This window comes from Pygocentrus nattereri, chromosome 8 (genome assembly GCF_015220715.1).
Source record: "Pygocentrus nattereri isolate fPygNat1 chromosome 8, fPygNat1.pri, whole genome shotgun sequence".
NCBI classification, from domain to species: domain Eukaryota; kingdom Metazoa; phylum Chordata; class Actinopteri; order Characiformes; family Serrasalmidae; genus Pygocentrus; species Pygocentrus nattereri.
Window position 1 is genome coordinate 31,535,371 of NC_051218.1, and position 19,993 is coordinate 31,555,363.

A 19,993-nucleotide genomic window follows, 5' to 3' on the forward strand; every position below is an offset into this window, starting at 1 on the left:
CTGTGACAGAGATGTTTATTGAATTATGTATGGCCAAGAGTAATTACGCTCTCCTGAACATAATGTACGGAGCTCCTAAGGTGACATGGAGATTATTTTTCAATAAGACAAAGGCCACATGTTAATATACTCAAGCCATAAGTTACTATTGAGGCCATGAATTAATATTTTGAGGTCAAGAATTGATATCTTGAGGCTAGGAATCACTATATTCAGGCCATACGTTAATATTGTGGTCACTAAATGCTATACTGGGGCCAAACAATATTATATTGAGGCCACAAATACATATGTAGATGCCACAAATTAATAATTTTCAAGCCACAAATGAATATATTAAGGCCACAAATAAATAACCTGAGGCTACAAATTAACATACTGAAGCTACTATTTACTATATTGTGGCCAATAAATTGCTAGTGGCCTCAATATATTAATTTGTGGGCATTCCTTGACAGGGGCTCCAAAAGAATGTACAACATATGTGAATTCAAACTAGAACATAAAATTCATGAATCTGTCCTATATGGAAAATAAATACATGGACATGTATTTTATATGTGTGAAATATATTTGAAATATTCTGTTTAATTCCAAATTATACTTAAAACACTAAAGAATTTTCAAATGTGTCAGATAAGTACAGTTTACACACACACTCCTTTTCCATATGAGGCATCAGCTTTTCAAATGTTTTGCATAGCTTATGTATCTGTGTCTTTCCACCGTCACATCAAGGTTACATTGTTTCAGTAACTCATCTTAATTTTTTAAAGAAAACAAAAGTATATAGCAGTAATATATAGCAAGCTGATGCACACAGAGTTGCCAGCTTTTTCTATCCACTATTTACACTAATTGGCCAGTTTATTAGAAACACCTACCATAAAGGTGCAAGATGTAGACGTACATCTGGAGCTATTTAGTAGAGGTTTCTGATAAACTGGACAATCCGTGTAGGTCCAAGGAAAGTGGAGATATTAACCTGGACACTCAGTGTACATGACAATGTTATCTCTAATGCTATCTGTACTGCAGGAATTTCTTGAGTGCTTTAGGGAGGGGTAGGTGTGGAATGAGGTGGAGTCTGGTTCGACCCAGGCACTCTCTTATTTGCTGACGGCAAAACTGGCTCAGAGACCGGGGCGTGGCTGGAATACAAAACAGGACAGAAGAGGAAAGATTCAATAAAGAGCCTATGTAATTTGATCAGCATCCAAGACATATGGTCAGATACATGGAAACTTTATTTCAGCAGGAGAAGAGCCTCACCCTCATATATTAGCAAGAATCCCTCAGTGAGTCCTCCAGGAGGTGCCACCTCCACCGGCCGTTTAAAGCTCAAGTTTCGAGCATTAACGTCAGCACCAAACTCCAGCAACAGCTTCACAATTCCCACGCTGTCCCGCTGAGCTGCTGCGTGCAGAGGAGTCTCCATCAGCCTGCCTCTCTGAACATTCGCTCCTGAGAACAGACCCAGGAAAGATGGTTGTTGCAAGGAAAAATTTGATCCATCAATGATTTAAAAGTCTCCAGACATCCATTTTACTGAGTTAATTCAGCTTCTTTAAAAGGGAAATTCCCCAATTGTAAAAAAAAATTCTGAATAATTAAATGGTTAAGATGTAAACAAAGTCATTCCGAGTGGTTCTGTGTGAAATGCTCCATTCTAGTCAGAGCTGTTACAGAGGTGGTGATAAGAACCAGACATCCACCTCTAAAAGCTCCCTCACAGACAGTTATTACATGAAATGGTTATGAATACACTGCCTGATGACATCTGAGATATTGTTTTAAGATTGCAGAGGTGCACACATAGTGCAACGGCCCCCAAATAAACCATATTTTTTCAGATTTACTACTGTTTCACCATCATCTACCTTCCATATAAAAGACAATCGACATAGAAAAGCATTGACCAATAGAATGGGACACTCTGGAGCAGTGACACATGGATCTAGGGATGTCACATGGATGCCGAGTGGAACTGTGCTCTCTGAAGTGATGAAGCTCCATCCAATACCTTTGGGATGAGTCTGAGTAATCCAGAACTGACCATCCAATATAATTCCCTGACCTCACTAATGCGCATTCAAATCCTCACAGCGATGTTCCAACATCTAGTGTGAAGCCTTCACCGGAGAGTAGAGACTGTTACTACAGCAAATGGGGACAAACTCACTATTAAACAGCTAATGAGCTATTGGATGATCTTCACTTTGGGCTTAAGTTTATGTAGAATTCCTGCTTTGTTGTACACCCTCTAGGTTACAGGACCTAGATTTTGTGTTTCCAGTGCAGCAGTGCAGCAGTTACTCAGCAGTATTTGAGATGGACTGAAGAGAAAAGCTTCACCTCCGTCCAGCAGCTTGCGAGCGCAGACAAACTCTCTGCATCGGCAGGACGTGTAGAGGGGAGTGCCCATGTTGCGGGTTTCATAATCCACATCTGCACCCCATGAGATCAGCACCTCCACACACTGACTGTGGCCTGTGGAGGAGTCCAATTCATCAGTAACTCACCAGGCAGAAAACAAACCAAAACTAGCCTTAAAAGTGCTATTTAAACCAAATTTGCCTGGTTGTCCCTCTTACTCATAATGTAGTGATCCTTCCTTAGTTTTAGCACTAGAGATACAAGGTTAATGTAGCTAACGTAATCAAAACATATACCTCAGCAATTAGCATAGTGCTAACTGCATGCTTAAAACATCACACGATCACCTCAAACCAGGTGTAGTTGTTCAGTAATCTCTAATAAGCTTGATGGTTTCTGACACTGCATGACACACTGTAATCTATAAACATGGAAAAAAGTAAGTTAGTATAGCTAAAAACAGTAGCTGCAACTTGAAGCTTGAATTTTGATAACAGTATGTCATTCAGCGTCAGAAACCACAAAATCGAGTCTATTAGAGTTACTGAAAGGGAAACTTTGGGCAAAAGAAAAAAATCTACCCATCACTACATCTTAAATATGTCTACTCATCTTCTGGTGTATCTTGAAGGTGGGAAGAAATTGCAGAGACTGCAGCTGTTTTGGGATGGATTTTGGGGGGCAGCCTGTTTTAAAATGTTATCATTACAGTAGAAAGAATGGATAACTCAATGACTCGTCAAATGAGGAGGAAAATAAGCTACATTTAAATTAGATGGCTGCAAATTAGATGGCTGTCTAGATACCATACCTTTGTTTAGCCTCTTTTCTCTACAGGGTTAAAAGGTAAGGACTCTCTGGTGTACATTTTGTGCTAAATAAAGACAGAATTTCAGTCTTCTTCATGATTTTGTTCGACCACCAAGTATAAAGTCACACTAATGCAAGATTGCATTAATTAGCCTATAGCAGGCTCTTTTACTATCCTGTTGCAGCTCCTCAGTAGAATTAGATTTTTTAGGTTAAATAAAATAATCCTCCTTTGCAGTAAAACAAAGCTCTGCTGATCGTTCTAACACAGTTTTAACAATAAATGGTCTTAAATGCTGGAGTTAGTGTATAACTACTAATTCACCCTTTAACCCTGAGGATTGGTGCACAGACTGCTGGTCACAAAGCAGTGCAGAAAACAATCTTGCCTAGCTAGTAGTTAACATAACGGCAAAGAGAGAGATTTAAGATGCGCATTGATATTTTGGAGACAACTGGACTTATTTGCACTTATCAGGAAACTAGCTGGAGTGCTTATATGTTTAATCTGCAACAAGAAACTGTCAAACACTAAAAGTGGTGAGGCTGAAGTCAGCTTCTCATTCACCTGCTTCTTGTTAAAATTTTCCCGTTCCACCTTTAATGGTGCAGCAGTTACATTCTGGCGCATTAGGCACCATTTAAGGTGGAACGGGAAAATTCAAACCAGAAGCTGGTGAATAAGAAGCTGGCTTCAGCCTCTTTAAAAGTAGAACTTTTGAGTGTAATGGTTTCCTGCTGGAGATGCGAGAAAAGCAGATTCAGCTGAGCTAAAACTTAAAGAAGAGGAAAGTGAGTCTGCAATTTCATTTAAAGTATATTTTAAGACTATACTAGTACATTAGCACATACTGGGACATATTTACAGCCAAGATGATAAAATGGACAAAACGGTGGTTTGATTTCTGTTAAAAGGACAAAATGGCTTTTCTTAACATTTGGGTTGCCAACCTCTGGCCTAAAGCTAGATCAGAGGCTAGTAGTCAGGATTGGGACACTGCAGGGATTTCATGTTTGTATGATGTAATTGCATAATGCATGCTGAATATTGTAGTGAGAGAAAACTGATAAAGAAAAACATGAAAACATGAAAAATAATTGGTAGTTAAACTTGTTACTTAAAAGGTATATACTAGTTATTTAAAAGGTATGGCATGACCCTACAGAAGAAAAGTTTAGATGCCAATGTCTTGGCTGATCAATTATGTTTGAGGTAGTGGAAATCCAAGGGGGCTAAATCTGATTTTTCATCAAGCTATTCCTTTATTTCTTTGACTACTCTCTAGTCTCCTATACCTCTGCTGGATGCTTCATGGATGGGGGACGGTTGGCACGGGGCCATGGCCTGTGGTCTGGCTCCACATTCCAACAGTAGCTCCAAACACGTCACACTGCCGGTCGAACAGGCGTTAAACAGGGGGGTCACACCGTCAATGGATGTAACATTTACCTGAACACAAACACATGCATCCATACACACAGACTCAGCACCAAGAAAACTCATAGATCACTGTTAAAAGCAGAAACATAAGAAGAAACAACTATAAAGAAGTGAAACTATTTCATTTACACCCCCCCCCCTCCCATATACCCCAATGCAGTCAATCAGTCAAGACATGTTTGGTGTCTGAAGCTTGTTTATCCTTTTTCAGCAGGGAAAATAATTATGAGTGAAACCTAATGAATTTTCTTTCTAATAGGATTTTGTTTCCAGCAGAGACCACTGTAGTCCAGTAGAAGACCTTTAGATCCCTTTAGGAAACCAAATTAATTTCAAATCTGACATTGGTCACCTGTTAAACCATTAGGACCTAGCCGAAGCACATTACAAATCATCAGCAGCTACATTACAAACCATCAGCAGCTAACAGAAACACTTAATGGTTTCTATGGGTTTTTTCAGCAAGATTTTTACTTTTAGGTCTGAAGTTATGAGGCTAACATGGCAAATAATGGAAGCTTATACCCCACCAATTAGCATGGTGCTAACTGTGTGCTAATTGTCTCACCTTGCCTCAATCCATGAGGAGGTTTTGAAAGGGAATGCCATTGATTTTTTAAAAACGTCACTCCGAGTGGTTTGATGATCCAGTCAAACTTACTGAGTCAGAATTGTTCACAGTGGTGGTGATAGGAACCAGACATCCACCTCTAAAAGTTATTATATTAAACAGCTATGAATACACTGCCTTATGTCTGAGATATTGTTTTACAACAGCCGAGATAAACTTCGGATACAAAACATATGTTTTCTAATCCATTCATTGTGCAGGGATACTTGCAGGCAAAATGGTCCACAAAGAAAATATATTTTTTCCAGTTTTTACACATCTCGGAAGACACATGTAGGTTTACTGGTGATTTTGGATAGTAAATAAAATTTCTATATTTGTGTTGTCATGGTGACCCCTGGTTCCTATCACCACTACTGTAAAGAAGTCTGAACCATTTCACATCAAACCACTATGAATGTTTGTTGATAGACTTGATTATGTGCTTTTTGATACTGTAGACATGCTGTTGTTTATCAATGTAGACAAACGTACAGAGAAGTACATCAAATGCCCTGGCTGACTGACTGCATTTGGTGTGACAGGTGACATTGTTTTCCCTTTGACTTTATGCTAAATTATCATGCAATACAACTTATAATTAGTACATTTTTTGGTTTATCATACAGTATGGCACAGTATTGTATAAGATTGTATAGGCACTGGAAGATGCAGCATTATGTTTATGTCAGATTAGGTGACTTCTAATCAAGGGTTACCAATCAGGCCCTGCAGTGACTAACGTTGGCTCCAGCATCGATGAGCATTCTTGCACAGGACACATGATTCCCGATGCAGGCTTCATGGAGAGGACTCACATGGTCTATCGTCAGCGCGTTCACACTGTGGCCCTGAGGGTGGGGAGAGAAGTCATTCCACAAGAAGAGCTCATTTGAACATTTTTAATATAAAGCAACATTTCTGTCCTCAATAGTTTCAATTAAATATTGATCTTACTAGGCTGGTGCCTGGAACAAAGTCCTCTTAACGTTAAAACGTTTAATCTGGGCTGTTATTTTTTTTATTGTGTGAGTTCAGACTGATGTAGGATGTGTTGCGTGAGTTGAGCCTTGAGCCTAACCAAATTTATATCATAAATACTCTTCATTTTAGAAAATAAAAGAACACAATAAATGTTCAGAAAAATTTGTAGTTGTATTATACTCTCATCTTTAATTTGGTCATGAAACACTAATGAACCAAGTAATAAAGGACAGTCTGAAACCTGATACTGTGGTGTGAGAATCCCAAAACGGACACCGTACCATAGCTTTGGTACAAAATAATGCTGTTTTGCACAAAATAAAGCCACAAATGAACAACATATTTTTTCAAACTGCTGGGAAATTAATTTTTACTCTAACTGGAGGCTGTTACCGTGGTAATTTGATTAGCTGTTGCTGGACAAAGGCCTAGCTCAGATTTTCCCACCTTAGGAAGCAGATTTCTCTGTGGCAAATAACACTGAGAAATACAACCTCGTAAATCTTAAAGTTTATATATTGAAGCTTGAAAACCATTTATCAGCAAATGCTTGTCCCTTAAACACAACACTGACTCTTTATGCTGCTTTTCTTGGAAAATGCACAGCTGCGGTGCTCATGATTTCCACATGGTGTCAGCAGTGATCTTTCAGAACTACACTACATTTAAAGTTTGTCCACACTCTGTCTCTGTCTATAATGTTTGCTTTTCACTCTTATTTTTCTGTTGGGTAAGAAAAAAATGGAGAAGATTAACTTCATCATTATCAGCTCTCTGTATATTGTTTTGCTTTGTGTATATTTATCCTCATGGTTATCAAAGTATCTTCCTCAGTATGAAGATTAAATTTTGTCTAAATAAGGAGTTGACAGTTTTCCTTTCCAAACTAGTGTTAGAAGCACACACTAAAGGGTCACTCACCTGGGCAATGAGAGTCTTCAAGGCCAGAAGTCGTCCCTGGCTTGCAGCATCATGCAGTGGGGAGCGGTCAGCCCACGACCCTAAACGATAACATGAACACAAGGAACAGTAGTAGTTGATCAGCCAAGGCAAGCTTGGGTTTAGCTGGAACAACAAGGCCAATGCAGCTCCACACTGTACACAACAAATTCAAAGTATGCGAGTTGGTTTAATCCATGTTTACACTCTCTTCAAAAAATCATATCTGCTTCTTCAAGGGTTCTTTGGTAAAGGCAATGGTTCTATTCACAACCATGAGTTCCATCTAGAACCAGTTGCATGCTTAAATGGTTCTTTGCATGGTGAATGGTTCCTCAGACTGATGTAGGATGTGTTGTATAAGGTTCCATTTATCACCAAAAAGGGTTCTTCTAGTGTTACAAGCTTGACATCATAATTATATCAGAACACATGTTGGTGCTATTAAGAACCATATATGACACATTATACTCTCTTACAAAAGATGGCTCTTCAAGGGTTCTTTAGTAAAGAAAATGGTTCTATAAAGAACCATGAACACTCAAAGAATGTAATAAAAGGGGAACCCTTTTGAGTGCTATCTAGAACAAATATGTTCTATATAGAAACATCTATAGCACATTCTGAGGATGGTTACATACAGAACCTTTTTGAAAAGGTTCTATATAGAACCACCTGCAGCTCATTTTCTTCTTTGAGTGTTTATGGCTGTTATAGAACCATTTTCTTTTTTAAAGAAACCTTGAAGAACCATCTTTTTTTAAGAGTGTACATCAGGCTGAAGAACCATTTCATCATGAAAAGTGTATGCACTTTTCTATTTAGAACTCATGGCTCTGAACAGAACCATTGCTTTTACTAAAGAAACCTTGAAGGACTATCATTTTCTTGAAGAGTGTGTAAACATGGATTAAACAAACTTGCATACTTTGAGACACCAAACATGTCTTGGCTGACCGACTACATTTGGGGTGACTGCTGTTAACTAATGTTTTAATTACCTTTAAAACTAAAACGTTTGTTGGAATCAAATCGGTGCTGAACTTCTTCAGTGTCTACATCTGTCAATGAAGTTCAAAACACCTGAGCTGACATTTGATACACACCTGAGTCAATATCCAGAATAACTGCGGATGCGTTCCAAACATCATCATCATCATCGTGCTCTTCCTCCATCTTTCTCTTTCATTTACACAAATGTGTGCTGTTGAGCAAGTGGCACTTCAGCCTAACACAGCAGCACAGCGCAAACTGCCTAATACTGTCTTTAACTGTCTCCACAAGAGCTGAAATGAGGGCGATATTGCACAAAATATAACATCACACTCTTTTCAATATGTATCTTGATATGAAGCAGTCATTCCAATAAAGTACCAAAACAGTAAAGTCACACTTATAGGTGAAAGTCATTCAGTGGTTTGTGTGAAATTGCTCTTTGTAGAGACTCTTATTTCCTTACAGTGGTGGTGATAGGAGCCAGGGATCAAGGTGATAATGGTAAAATAGTGGAAACTCTATACAAAATACATTTTCATTGGGGTCTGTTTTGCCTCACAATGTCCTGCGTGTACCACACCACTATGATAAACATATTTGGGTCCAAGAAATAATGTCTCTGAGATCAGGCAGTGTATTCATAATCATTTCATGTAATAACTTTCTGTGAGGGAGCTTTTTGAGGTGGACATCTGGTTCCTATCACCACCACTGTAAACAATTCTGACTTAAGTTATTATTATTAAGTTAGTTATTCTAGGATGAAGCATTTCACATTAAACCACTCTGAATGACTTTGTTTACATCCGAATCACTTTATTTAGCAGAAAATCCAATTGGCTACTTGTTGCTATGCAGTTTATGTAGTTACTGCACACAGTTTGTTGTTTTTGTTGTCTATAATTGGTCCAAATCTGTCTTTTTCTGATGTGCAGGTGAGAGAGTACTGTGATGAAATTTATCACAATACTGATAAAATATCATCACAGCCCTAGATCAAACAACTGCTTTGTCCTACTTCCTGCCAAAGTGAAAACGAAGTTCTAGAGCAGATCCAGCTTACAGATTGTCCTGCTGTGAATACAGCAAGCGTGCAAACCAACACCCGTCTCTACCTCAGCACTTGTCACATGAGCACACAAAATGTCATGCACTAAAACAGTGTCTATCAAGCAAATGTGTCTAATTATTTCCTGCAGGGACAAAAAAAAAAAAAAAAAAGCCTCACTGCCTGCACACAATAACATCACACACCAACCTTGGCTGGTTAACCAACTCAGCAAGACTTCCACTTTGAAAGGAGAATGTTTTCTCTTTACATCATACTCTTGGGGCAGACAAGAAAGAACAAAAAGAGTGTCTGATTCTGTCTACTGCTTTTATCTACGCCGCTCTACTTAAGTTGACGAGTTAAGAGCCAGCCTTCGTCTCTCCCATGAGTCTGAAGCCCCTCTCTCCCTGATCTGCAGCTCACTGAAGTTGTCCTTGTTTACCCCAGAGCTGGTCTCATGCTGCTGTAACTAAAAGCCATCAAACCCCCCCCCCCCTCCCCCCCACCACCCCACCCCATCACCTTAAGCACCGCCTGCTCAGAGGGGTTTACACTTCTGACCTCACACAGATTCAATTCCATAACAATTGACCATGCTTCAGTTCAACTACAGCTCATCAGAAGATGATTTAAAGCATCATGACATCTAGATTTCATGATTCAGTCGAATTTCATTATGATTTGTTAGCGATTCAGTGCATCATAAAATCTCAAATTTTACAATGATTGTTTGGTTAAATTATGATTATTCACATGATGATTTAATGAATCATGTAATCTCAACTTTTATCATTCTGTTTGATTCAATTATTTTTATTTATTTCTTTAATTATATTCTTCACAAAATGATTCAATGCATCATGAAATCTGAAGGTCTGTCATATTTGGGTTAAATTTCATTATGATTCAATAGAGGGTGATTCAATGCATCATGACATTACAAGCCTATATGATTCAATTATGATTATTTCTTTATTATGATTCACTGTATCACAAAATCTCACATGATTCAATTCAACTTGATTCAGATTTTTTAGGAAAATATTTGCTACATTATGAAATTTCAATTTTGATTTTAATTCAATTCGATTGCAGTTCTTCAGAAAACAACTCAAAGCATTGTGAAATTTAAAATTTGATTCTTGCATAATGTATAAAGAAATTTCAAATGTTCTCACACTTCAAATTGATTGAATTCTGATGTGATTCGTTGCATCATGAAGTTCCAAAAGTTGACCTTGTTTGAATCTTTAGAAAATGATTCAATGAGATTCAATTATGAAATCTTATTTCACCATGATTCAATTTAACAATCTTTTCGGAAATAAACAATTCAATATATTTTGAAATCTCATGTTTCACTGCAATTCAGTTCTATCTGATGATTCTTTAGGAAGAGATTTCAACATCCGTAAACCTGATTATACATTTTAAATGTATTTTTTAAAAATACATTTAATAGCCAGAAAATGATATTGTAGCGAAACAATAAACACACATTTAATTGAACAGTATTATAATTTATAACAATTGATTCTCAGTTTCCAGTACAGTTGCGGTTTTGGTTCACTGCTGGTCTGCAGATGAGCCTGTTTGCTCTGCTGGGGGTGCAGAGAGGAGGAATCAGATAACATGGCCTCATTTCTATTAATACTCCACTCTGTGCATTAACCAGCGTTCTGTGCATTGGCAGGCTCCCAGCATGCAAGGCTGGCCTCAGGTCATGTGATCTGAGCATGCTGTGGTGTCATAACACAGGACAGATGAGGGAGAATGCTGAAAATGCAGGATTGTTGATGTATAGCTAAGCAGACACTGCTCATCAAAAGTTTGTGGATGTAATATGGTAGTATATGAAATTAAAACATCAATGTCTAACATAAAATTATTAACATACACACTTTCCCTGTGGTCTAATAGGTGGTCAAATATCAGCATAGCTGAGAGCAATTTCATTATATGAAATATGAAATATGAATTTGAATGTCTTTTTTTATTTTGCTGCATTTGTAACCTAAAAATACATGATATATTTCTCTGTAATGTTAAACTAGATTTAGTCCCAATTTCTACATTTTATGAATGTTTATTTATCGACAATAGCAGATATATACATGAATAATATCAGATATCTGTGGAGCCCTGCTAGGCACATCTGATATAAATAAAAATAATGCGTGGCCACAACTTACTAATGTTTGGGAACAAGTTCCTAATGTGTAATGGGTGAGAGTGAGATAATCCTCACTTAGTAATGGGTGAGAGTGAGATAATTAAGTTGTGGCCACAACTTAGTAAGTGGTGGGAACGAGGTCATGCCTTCTTAAAACTGTGGTCATGACCCCAAGATAATTATCTCACTCCCACGCCTTACTAAGTCGTGGCAATGCATTATTTTTATTTATACAAAAGAACCCTTGAAGAACCATCTTTTTTAAAGGTGTATATTAACAGTAGTTTTTCCCTGTTCTTTACATACTTACAAAGGGCTCCAGAATTCTCAGAGCACTGGTGAAAATGCATCTATTTTGCACACCTTTCTAATTTAATACAAAGCTTTTTCATAAGAAATGATATCAGCATAACAGTCATTGTGAAAAGTACAATCTTTGAAATTGCAACATTTCAGAATTTCTTCTGTACATAGTATTTGATGGTGTGTCCTCCTTATGGTGAGTCCAGTCCAGCTGCATGGACTATGCAAGTTTGTGTGGAAATATCTGAACAGCAGATCAAACCCACCTGAGAGGCATCTGATCATGAGCTTCACCTGAAGGCACCAGACTGAAAACAATCTGATCTTTTAGTACAAACAGCACAGCATGTTCAATTTCACAAATTTCCCTAAATGTGAGGAGTGAGCTAGAAATATATTGAATTTTGAACATTTATTCTTCATTTTATTTGTTATTTTTTAACTTTTCAAAATCTAAACCTGTTTGTTTGAGATCAGTCAATGTGGAGCCCACTGTATCTAAATTATGGACTCTCTGTAAACAACATGCAACACATAACTGTACTAAAAAGAACTGGCAGTGCAAAGAGGAGTTTCTATTTCTATCAGTTCCAAATGCATTAATTATTTTCCTTGTGTCTGTAACTCACAGTAAAAGGGTAAACAAGGTAAACACCCCACCCGCAGCCCTTCTGCCCTGGGGTGTGACGTGAGTGGCCTTTCTTACCATGCCCTTGGCCGTAAAACTCAGCTGATATCCGGGCCGCTTCCCTGCGGTTCCCTTTGATGATGTAGAAATGTGTGAGCAGGTTGAGGGTGATCCTGATGAAGAGTTTGCAGCAGAACAGAGCGAGGATGGTGAAGTAAACATTGGACAGCTGCGCCGCAAATGGCCTGTACTCCTCTGAGCTCTCCGACATGGCTGAGTGTGAGGAACTCCGGTGCTTAGTGGTGGGTTCTTCTGCTGGCTGACCCACAGTGCCCCCCAAGAGCAAGGGCAGTCACTGCAACTTCAGATAGCACTAGAAGACAGAAAAAAAAACATTAATTATTGCAAGTGAATTAAATATATGGAAAACAAAGCAATTCTATAATTTTATGCATTATTTATGAGATGATTATCTTACATCTATAATGGCTGAAGGAGATATTTAATAGAAAACATAGGAGCTTCCAAAATGGAGTTTTTAGTAATTGTAATTATTCCAAAACTGATTAAAAGCTCAAGAGAAAATGAGACTCCTAACAACCACCTGGAAGACCTGGTAGACACCAAAACTGCCCCCATCAGATAAACAGCACAAAGCCTTCATCTTTGAGAGAGAGGAGAAAATCAATCTGCTTCAGATCTGAAAACATCCACAAGTGTTTCTGTCCATCCTTTCACTGTGAGAAGACAACTCAGCACTATGGGTCTGAAAGGATGTGCAGCTGTCAAGAAGACCTCACTGAGAAAAGGAGACGGACACATCAAACAAAGAAGCTGGACAATGGACTGACCACCCCAGAGCCCAGACCTCAACATCACTGAAAGTGTTTGATTACTTCAGAAAATTCAACCAGCTTCTAAGACTGAACTCTGGAGGTGTGTCTGCAGATTTCTTTGAGAAACTGAAAGTCAGTCTCCTGAAAAGAATGGAAGCTGTAATAAAGGTGAAGAGTGACACAGTGAATACTCAAACAGCTGATATTAGATTTAGTCGTGGATGATTCTGTGTAATTGTCTGGTAATGCAAATTTTCTGCTTTTTACTGATGCTGAAAAATTAATATGGCTATTATCAGTGGAAATTAAATGAATGACTGGCCTTTTGCACAGTCCTGTATATAAAACATTGAGTCTGTTTTAGCTTTAATTATGTATACATGCATTTATTTGTTTATTTGTCAATTTATTTAATCGGCATAGCTGCAAAATTAAAAGTTCAATGATTTAGGCTTTGTTTTCTAAATAAAACACTGTACTGAGTCGATATTGTTTTTATTGATGCATGTAATTGTTAGCCAATTAATTTAAGTATTTTTTATGTTTTGCATGTATTTAATTGCTTTTCATATTGCTCTGTAATTATTAGTAAAAAATAGAATAATAATCATTAGCGAAGTCTTACAGAAAGTCAGCAGGGGGCATCATTGCATTACTGTGAGGAGGTTATTTAGAACAACATTTAGAAAGGTATAAAGCCTCCCAGCACTGGGCTGTGGAGCAGTGGAGCCGCGTTCTCTGGAGTGATGGAGATTCATCCAATACCTTTGGGATGAGCTGAAGTGATCCAGAACTGACTACCCAACATCAGTAAATGACCTCACTAGTGCTCAATCAGATCCTCACAAATGTTCCAACATCTACAGTAAAGCCTTCCAAGAAGAGGCTGTTACTGCAGCGAAGGAGGACAAACTCACTATTAATACATTTCATTTCAGAAGAAACACTGGAGTCTGCAGACTTTTGGACATGTAGTGTAGACAGATAGACAGATTTTTTTTCTGCTAAACACATATTTCTGCTTTTTTTACCTGACGATAAATAATGAATAACTTGTACTTAATGCCTGTTTTTGACTGGAAATGATAATGGGCTAATTATTAGCCCACTTGTTTAATTATTTATTTACTTAAATATGCCATTTCTACAAATGACAGATAAACAGATACACAGATACATTACATATATAAAGAAACAGAGAGTGACTTACAGATAGATAGATAACCTACATAGACACATTACGTATATACAGAAATAGAGACTAATATACAGACAGACACAGACAGACAGATAGCCTGATACCTTACATATATACAGACACAAAGACTGACTTACAGATAGATAACCTTTGGGGGCAGTCGTGCGCTGGAGGGTTGCTGGTTCGATCCCCAGCACCGACAGTCCATGACTGAGCATGCTTCCTTGAGCAAGACACCTAACCCCCAATTGCTCCCCCAGGCGCCGTGGATAGGGCTGCCCACTACTCCGGGCAAGTGTGCTCACTGCCCCCTAGTGTGTGTGCGCGCATTCACTAGTGTGTATGTGGTGTTTCACTTCACAGATGGGTTAAATGCGGAGGTGGAATTTCCCCGTTTGTGGAATTAAAAAAGTATCACTTAACATAGATTAACATAGATATCTATAACATAGATATAGAAACAGAGACTAATATACAGACTGACAGACAGATAGATAGATAGCCTGATACCTTACATATATACAGAGACTGGTACACAGTCAGACAGCTACATAAACAGGCACATAGCTACATAAATAGACAGAATAATAACAGACACACAGACAGGTCTTCTCTACTTACCAAGTAGCCAAACGTCACTAAAACAGAAAGTAAACACACCCTCTCCTCTCCACGTGATCATGTCTGGAAACTGACGTTCCTGAGCTCAGGCCGCGCAGGCGCAGTGGACTGAAGCAGAGATGGTGGAAGGACCCGGATGCACCCTGAATGGAGAGAGAATCCGCGCGAAAGTCCAAAAAGGACAGAAGGTGGTAAAAGTGAGCGGCGCCTCCGCAGCTGTGAGTGTCTGAGACTGAGCCGCAGTGCTCTGCTTTAATCTCACTACTGCAGGAACCGGCAGAAGGACGTTCTCCTCTGCTCGGGTTCCTGCCTGGATCAGTATCGCGAAGCTGAAGTCAGTTTGCTGTTCGCCAGCTGCTTGTTTGAATTTCCGCTCGCGCTAGAATGTAACAGTGGCACCATTTAAGGTGGACCGGGAAAACTGGAGCAAGGAGCTGGCGAGTAGGAAGCCAACCAAAGCCTCTTATCTGTGTCTGTGTCTAACTCATGTAGCATGTACTGTTGTGTTATATTAAGTGCTGGGACTGTAAATGTTTCTTTACCTGGTCTAGCTCAGGTGTGCTGCTAACCTACCTTCAGAATGTTCAAATGTCCTGCTGTGTCGTTTATTTGTAGGTAGTTCTCTAACATAAAACTGCAGATAGGAAACTTGGTCTAAATCACTCTAGCATTGAAATGTGTATTTTAAAGGCCCAGTTCACCTTAAGTAGCAATATTCAGCGGAGTCTGTGTAACAGGCTTGAGGTAAGGCTAAATTAACACTGAATTAACATTGAGTAGACAAGTCGGGGCAAATACCGCTCCTTTATATCGTGCATACACAGTTTGCTCCTCCTCCTCATCCCTGCTTTACTGTTTGTTGTCGTGCTGTCACGTGACTCTGCGGCGCTGAGCAGACACTTATAGGCTGCAGTGATGGAGTCAGAGCCGGTTTATGAGGAGCCTGGTCACACTTTATTCCGTTATATGGAAACAGGACTGCTAATCAGCAGAGGTGAGTGAGTCCTCAATGAATGGGAGTAAATGGAGCTCAACGGCTAAAAACGACAAGTTAAAATAGTTTCTAATCACTCGGAGATTTAGGCATCCAGCAGCAACAACACAATACAGTAGGAAACATATTCAACATCTATCAAACACAGAACAATAGAAAATATATAAGGGTATAAAAACTTTCTGTACAAGGTAAAGAACTATCTGTAGATGGAGTAGTGCAGTAGATTTTTCTAACAGCCAATAAATAAATTCACAGAGCAAAGTGCAAACGACATTGGTTATAAAAGTGACTGATGTGCCATAGAATTATTAATATGTACATGTAAAAAATATAGTTCTGTAAAGTGAATATATGAATGCCACACCATGAGTAAATGTACTTGAGTGTAAGAGAGGTTGGGGAAGTGTAATTGTGAATAATTAAGCGGTTGAGTAGTTGAATAATGTCCATGTAGTGTGACTGGGTTAAACTCAGTCAGCAGCAGCCTCCCCTCCCCGATTGGAGGAATTGAAGAGTCTGATGGCTCTCGGAATAAATGATCAGAAGGATGTATTTCACTAAAAAAACAAAGAAACCTCACCGATATATTCCTATTTTCTAAGGCAAACGGGTTTGGGGCAGCAGAAGGCGGGCATTATTGCTAGAGCATGATGATTGACGAGCGGAGCAGCTCATTGGCTGTTCGCACTCACTGACGTCATGAATGTGCATGAGGGCCTTTTAAGTTTTAAGTGATACTTTTTTAAATCCCACAAACGCGTTTTACCCATAGGTGAAGTGAAACGCCACATACACACTAGTGAATACACACACACTAGGGGGGCAGTGAGCACACTTGCCCGGAGCGATGGGCAGCCCTATCCACGGCGCCCGGGGAGCAATTGGGGGTTAGGTGTCTTGCTCAAGGACACCTCAGTCATAGACTGTCGGCACTGGGGATCGAACCAGCAACCTTCTGGTCACAGGGCCAGTTCCCTAACCTCCAGCCCATGACTGCCCCATATGAACTCCTATAACTTGCGTTTAAAAGCTCTTAAAATATAACAGAGGCATTAAATGTTTTATGCTGTTCTGTGTTTAGGATATGATGTCATTCTTTTTTATTAAAAATGTTTAAGCATTTAAAACTATGATTTTGCTCAGATGCTCCATATCAACCCATTCATTTTGGACTCCTTCGGGAGCGCCCTCTAGCGTTTGAGAAAACCAGAAGACATTGCAGCGTGGTAGTTCTTTTTCTTTTCTTTTTTTTCTTTTTTTTTGTGCGTACTTAATACAGTTCAACAAATGTAAACAAAAACAGCAATAGGTCAATTTCACGATTCATATATCCAGCAAAATAATAAACTGAAACAAAACGCAAAGCAAACAACAAAAGGAAAAGGAAAAAAAAAACATCAAATTTTCAAATCAAATTGAAAAGCTTCAAAGTATCAGTGGATTTATGACATTTCTTATTTTTCTATAAGGAAAAGGAAAAAAAAAACATCAAATTTTCAAATCAAATTGAAAAGCTTCAAAGTATCAGTGGATTTATGACATTTCTTATTTTTCATCTGTCAAATTTACCAGGGTGTGTATATAAGTGTATATAAGTTTGGCATGATGTTATATTTTTAGCAAATTTAATTTTGTGTATATAATATTTACCTGAAATTCTAATTAAATTTATTATAAATGTTTCTTTAGGGTTAAATAAAGGATCATGAAAAATATATAATACATATTGGCCTTGAGAGGAATTTCCTTACCAAATCTTCTCTTCAGGTCTAAAAAAAAAAAATCAATCCAAAAAGAAAAGGAAATGCACAATAAAAAAACTAATGTTCAATGGATTCAGTAGCTCCTTTCCAAAAAAACACAAGCGTCACTTATATGAAAAAAATGACTCAAAATAGCATTAACCAGGTAGCACCCATGCAAAATTTTATAGAGCATCTCTTTTATTTTGTTATTCAGAACATATTTGTAAGGAAGAGTCCAAATTAAACGACTGTTTTTCCTTTGTTAGCTGACCACTTACAGGTTATTAAAGGAGTACATTTATGAGATAATAGCTTCCTAATAAAATCATTGTTACACTTCTTATCTACTGTATCAACCCCATTTAAAGAAATAATGTAATTATTTAAAGAAAAGGCATCTGAAATCTTGTAATTACCTTTGAGTAAGCAAGGAAGATCATCAGGAATAGATTCACATACCCTTTTAAAATCAATATTTGAACCAATAGTTCCAAATTTGTTGCAGAATTCAGAGTAAGAAATAAAACTATGATTGTCATTGAGTGACTGGTGAATGAACAAAATGTTATTGTTAAACCACATATGTAAGAACAGTGATTTTCCCTTATTGATAATCTATTGTTCCAAAGTAACAGCTGATGAGGTGAGAAATTATGTTTGTATACCATTAACCAGTTTAACAGTGCTTGTCTGTGAAAGGCTGATCATTTTATAGGTAGTTTATTTACATTGTAAGGGCACATGAGTAAAAATTTAATCCACCAGCTTTTTCAAAAAGTAGATTTGGTATAGAATTCCATATATTTGTAGGATTTTTAAAGAATCGTTTAAGCCAGTTAATTTTAATAGTTTGGTTGAGTGTGGTGAAGTCCAAAACATTAAGACCACCGTCTACTATATTCTTTTTGAAGACACTTTGTGAGATTTGTTTCTCCAAATGAAATTGAACATAATTTTGTCTAATTGACCCATAGCAGATTTAGGTGCTTCTAAAGCAGAAAATATGTAAGCAGCACTGGAGAGCCCCTCTGCTTTGCTTAATAGGACACGACCATGTATGGATAAGTCTCTGGCCAACCAAGTATTAAACCTCTTCTGTACACTGTTGGCTATAGCAATATAATTAAAGTCATTCAAATATTCAGTATTTTTAGTAATTTTAATACCAAGGTAAGTGACAACATCTTTGACTGGAATATTTCATATAGAGTTGACATCACATTTATTTAAGGGAAGGAGCTCACATTTATTAAGATTAAGATTAAGCACCAAAAGTTTTAGAGACTTCCACTTTATTGTCAAGAAATAACAGTGTGTCATCAGCTAATTGTGAGATTCTGATTTCCACACTCCCAATATTAATGCCCTTATATGAATTTTGTTCAATTAAAAGGCAGAGAATTTGAGTGGAGAGAAGGAAAAGTAATGGGCTAATAGAGCATCCCTGGCGAATGTCTCTTTTTACACAAAATCTGGGTGACATTCCATAAGCAAGTTTCACTGAACTATTTATATTATTATATAAGGCTTTAATCATATGGACAAAAGCATGGCCCAGAAAAAAAAAATGCAGAGTATCAAAATAAATGTATGGCTTATTCTGTCAAACGCTTCATGAAAATCTTATGCAAGAAATAAAAGGGTTACCTTTCAAGCGATCACTATAATCAATTGGGTCTAGTATTACTTGGATATTATTTGAAAAATGGCAACCTTTTATAAAACCAGATTGGTTTTGACTAACAATAGTGTCTAAACCTGATTTAAGACGTGCAGCCAAAACTGACGCGATGATTTTGTAATCATTATTTTGGAGAGTAATAGGATGGCAATTATCAATTAACAATATATCCTTATAAGGTTTTGGAATTAAAGTAATAATCCCTTGTTTCAAACTAGGGGGTAACTCTCCCTTAATGAAAGATTCATCATAAACTGCAAGAACAAAGACTGAGATTTATCAATAAATAACATCAAATTCAGAAGTCAGCCCATCTTTACCCAGTGATTTATTTTTCAGTCTAAGAATACTATTTCCAAAAAGGTTTTTTTTTTCTGAGTAAATTGTTTTAAATTCTTCATCAGCAATTATAGGGTTCCTAAGTGAGTTAAATAATTGTGTACTGTCTTGGTGATGTAAAACTTTATACAGGTTTTTATAAAAGTTAGCAACAAAATCAGAAACTCCAGTTATGTCTGTGCATATTTTTTCCTCAATTTTAATTTTTTCAACAGTGTTTTGTACCTTTCTTTTTTCAAGGCCAAAAATGTCTACAATTTTTTTT

The 19,993-nt window shown here is 37.7% G+C and overlaps 2 protein-coding genes across 6 annotated transcripts in view; one reads left to right on the forward strand and one right to left on the reverse strand.

Annotated features, from left to right (window-relative positions):
• asb5a (ankyrin repeat and SOCS box containing 5a) lies at positions 1-15,105 on the reverse strand. 5 transcript variants are annotated; one of them, XM_017693379.2, is made up of 8 exons: positions 14,967-15,105; positions 12,390-12,684; positions 7,143-7,222; positions 5,981-6,088; positions 4,483-4,636; positions 2,356-2,490; positions 1,273-1,464; positions 1-1,151 (listed from the first exon to the last, which is right to left on the reverse strand). In XM_017693379.2, exons 2-8 carry the CDS (start codon positions 12,580-12,582, stop codon positions 1,024-1,026), a joined length of 990 nt encoding a protein of 329 aa, XP_017548868.1. In that variant the 5' UTR covers positions 12,583-12,684; positions 14,967-15,105; the 3' UTR covers positions 1-1,023. The 5 variants fall into 5 exon arrangements, with proteins under 5 accessions (XP_017548868.1, XP_017548866.1, XP_017548867.1 ...); XM_017693377.2 differs by having other exon boundaries at positions 15,006-15,084; XM_017693378.2 differs by lacking the exon at positions 14,967-15,105 and adding an exon at positions 12,916-12,930.
• neil3 (nei-like DNA glycosylase 3) overlaps positions 14,994-19,993 on the forward strand; it is an 18,014-nt gene continuing 13,014 nt past the window's right edge. Inside the window, exon 1 of the mRNA XM_017693376.2 lies at positions 14,994-15,184. Coding sequence (XP_017548865.1) covers positions 15,086-15,184 — 99 coding nt within the window. The 5' untranslated portion in view covers positions 14,994-15,085. The remainder of the gene's footprint in view (positions 15,185-19,993) is intronic.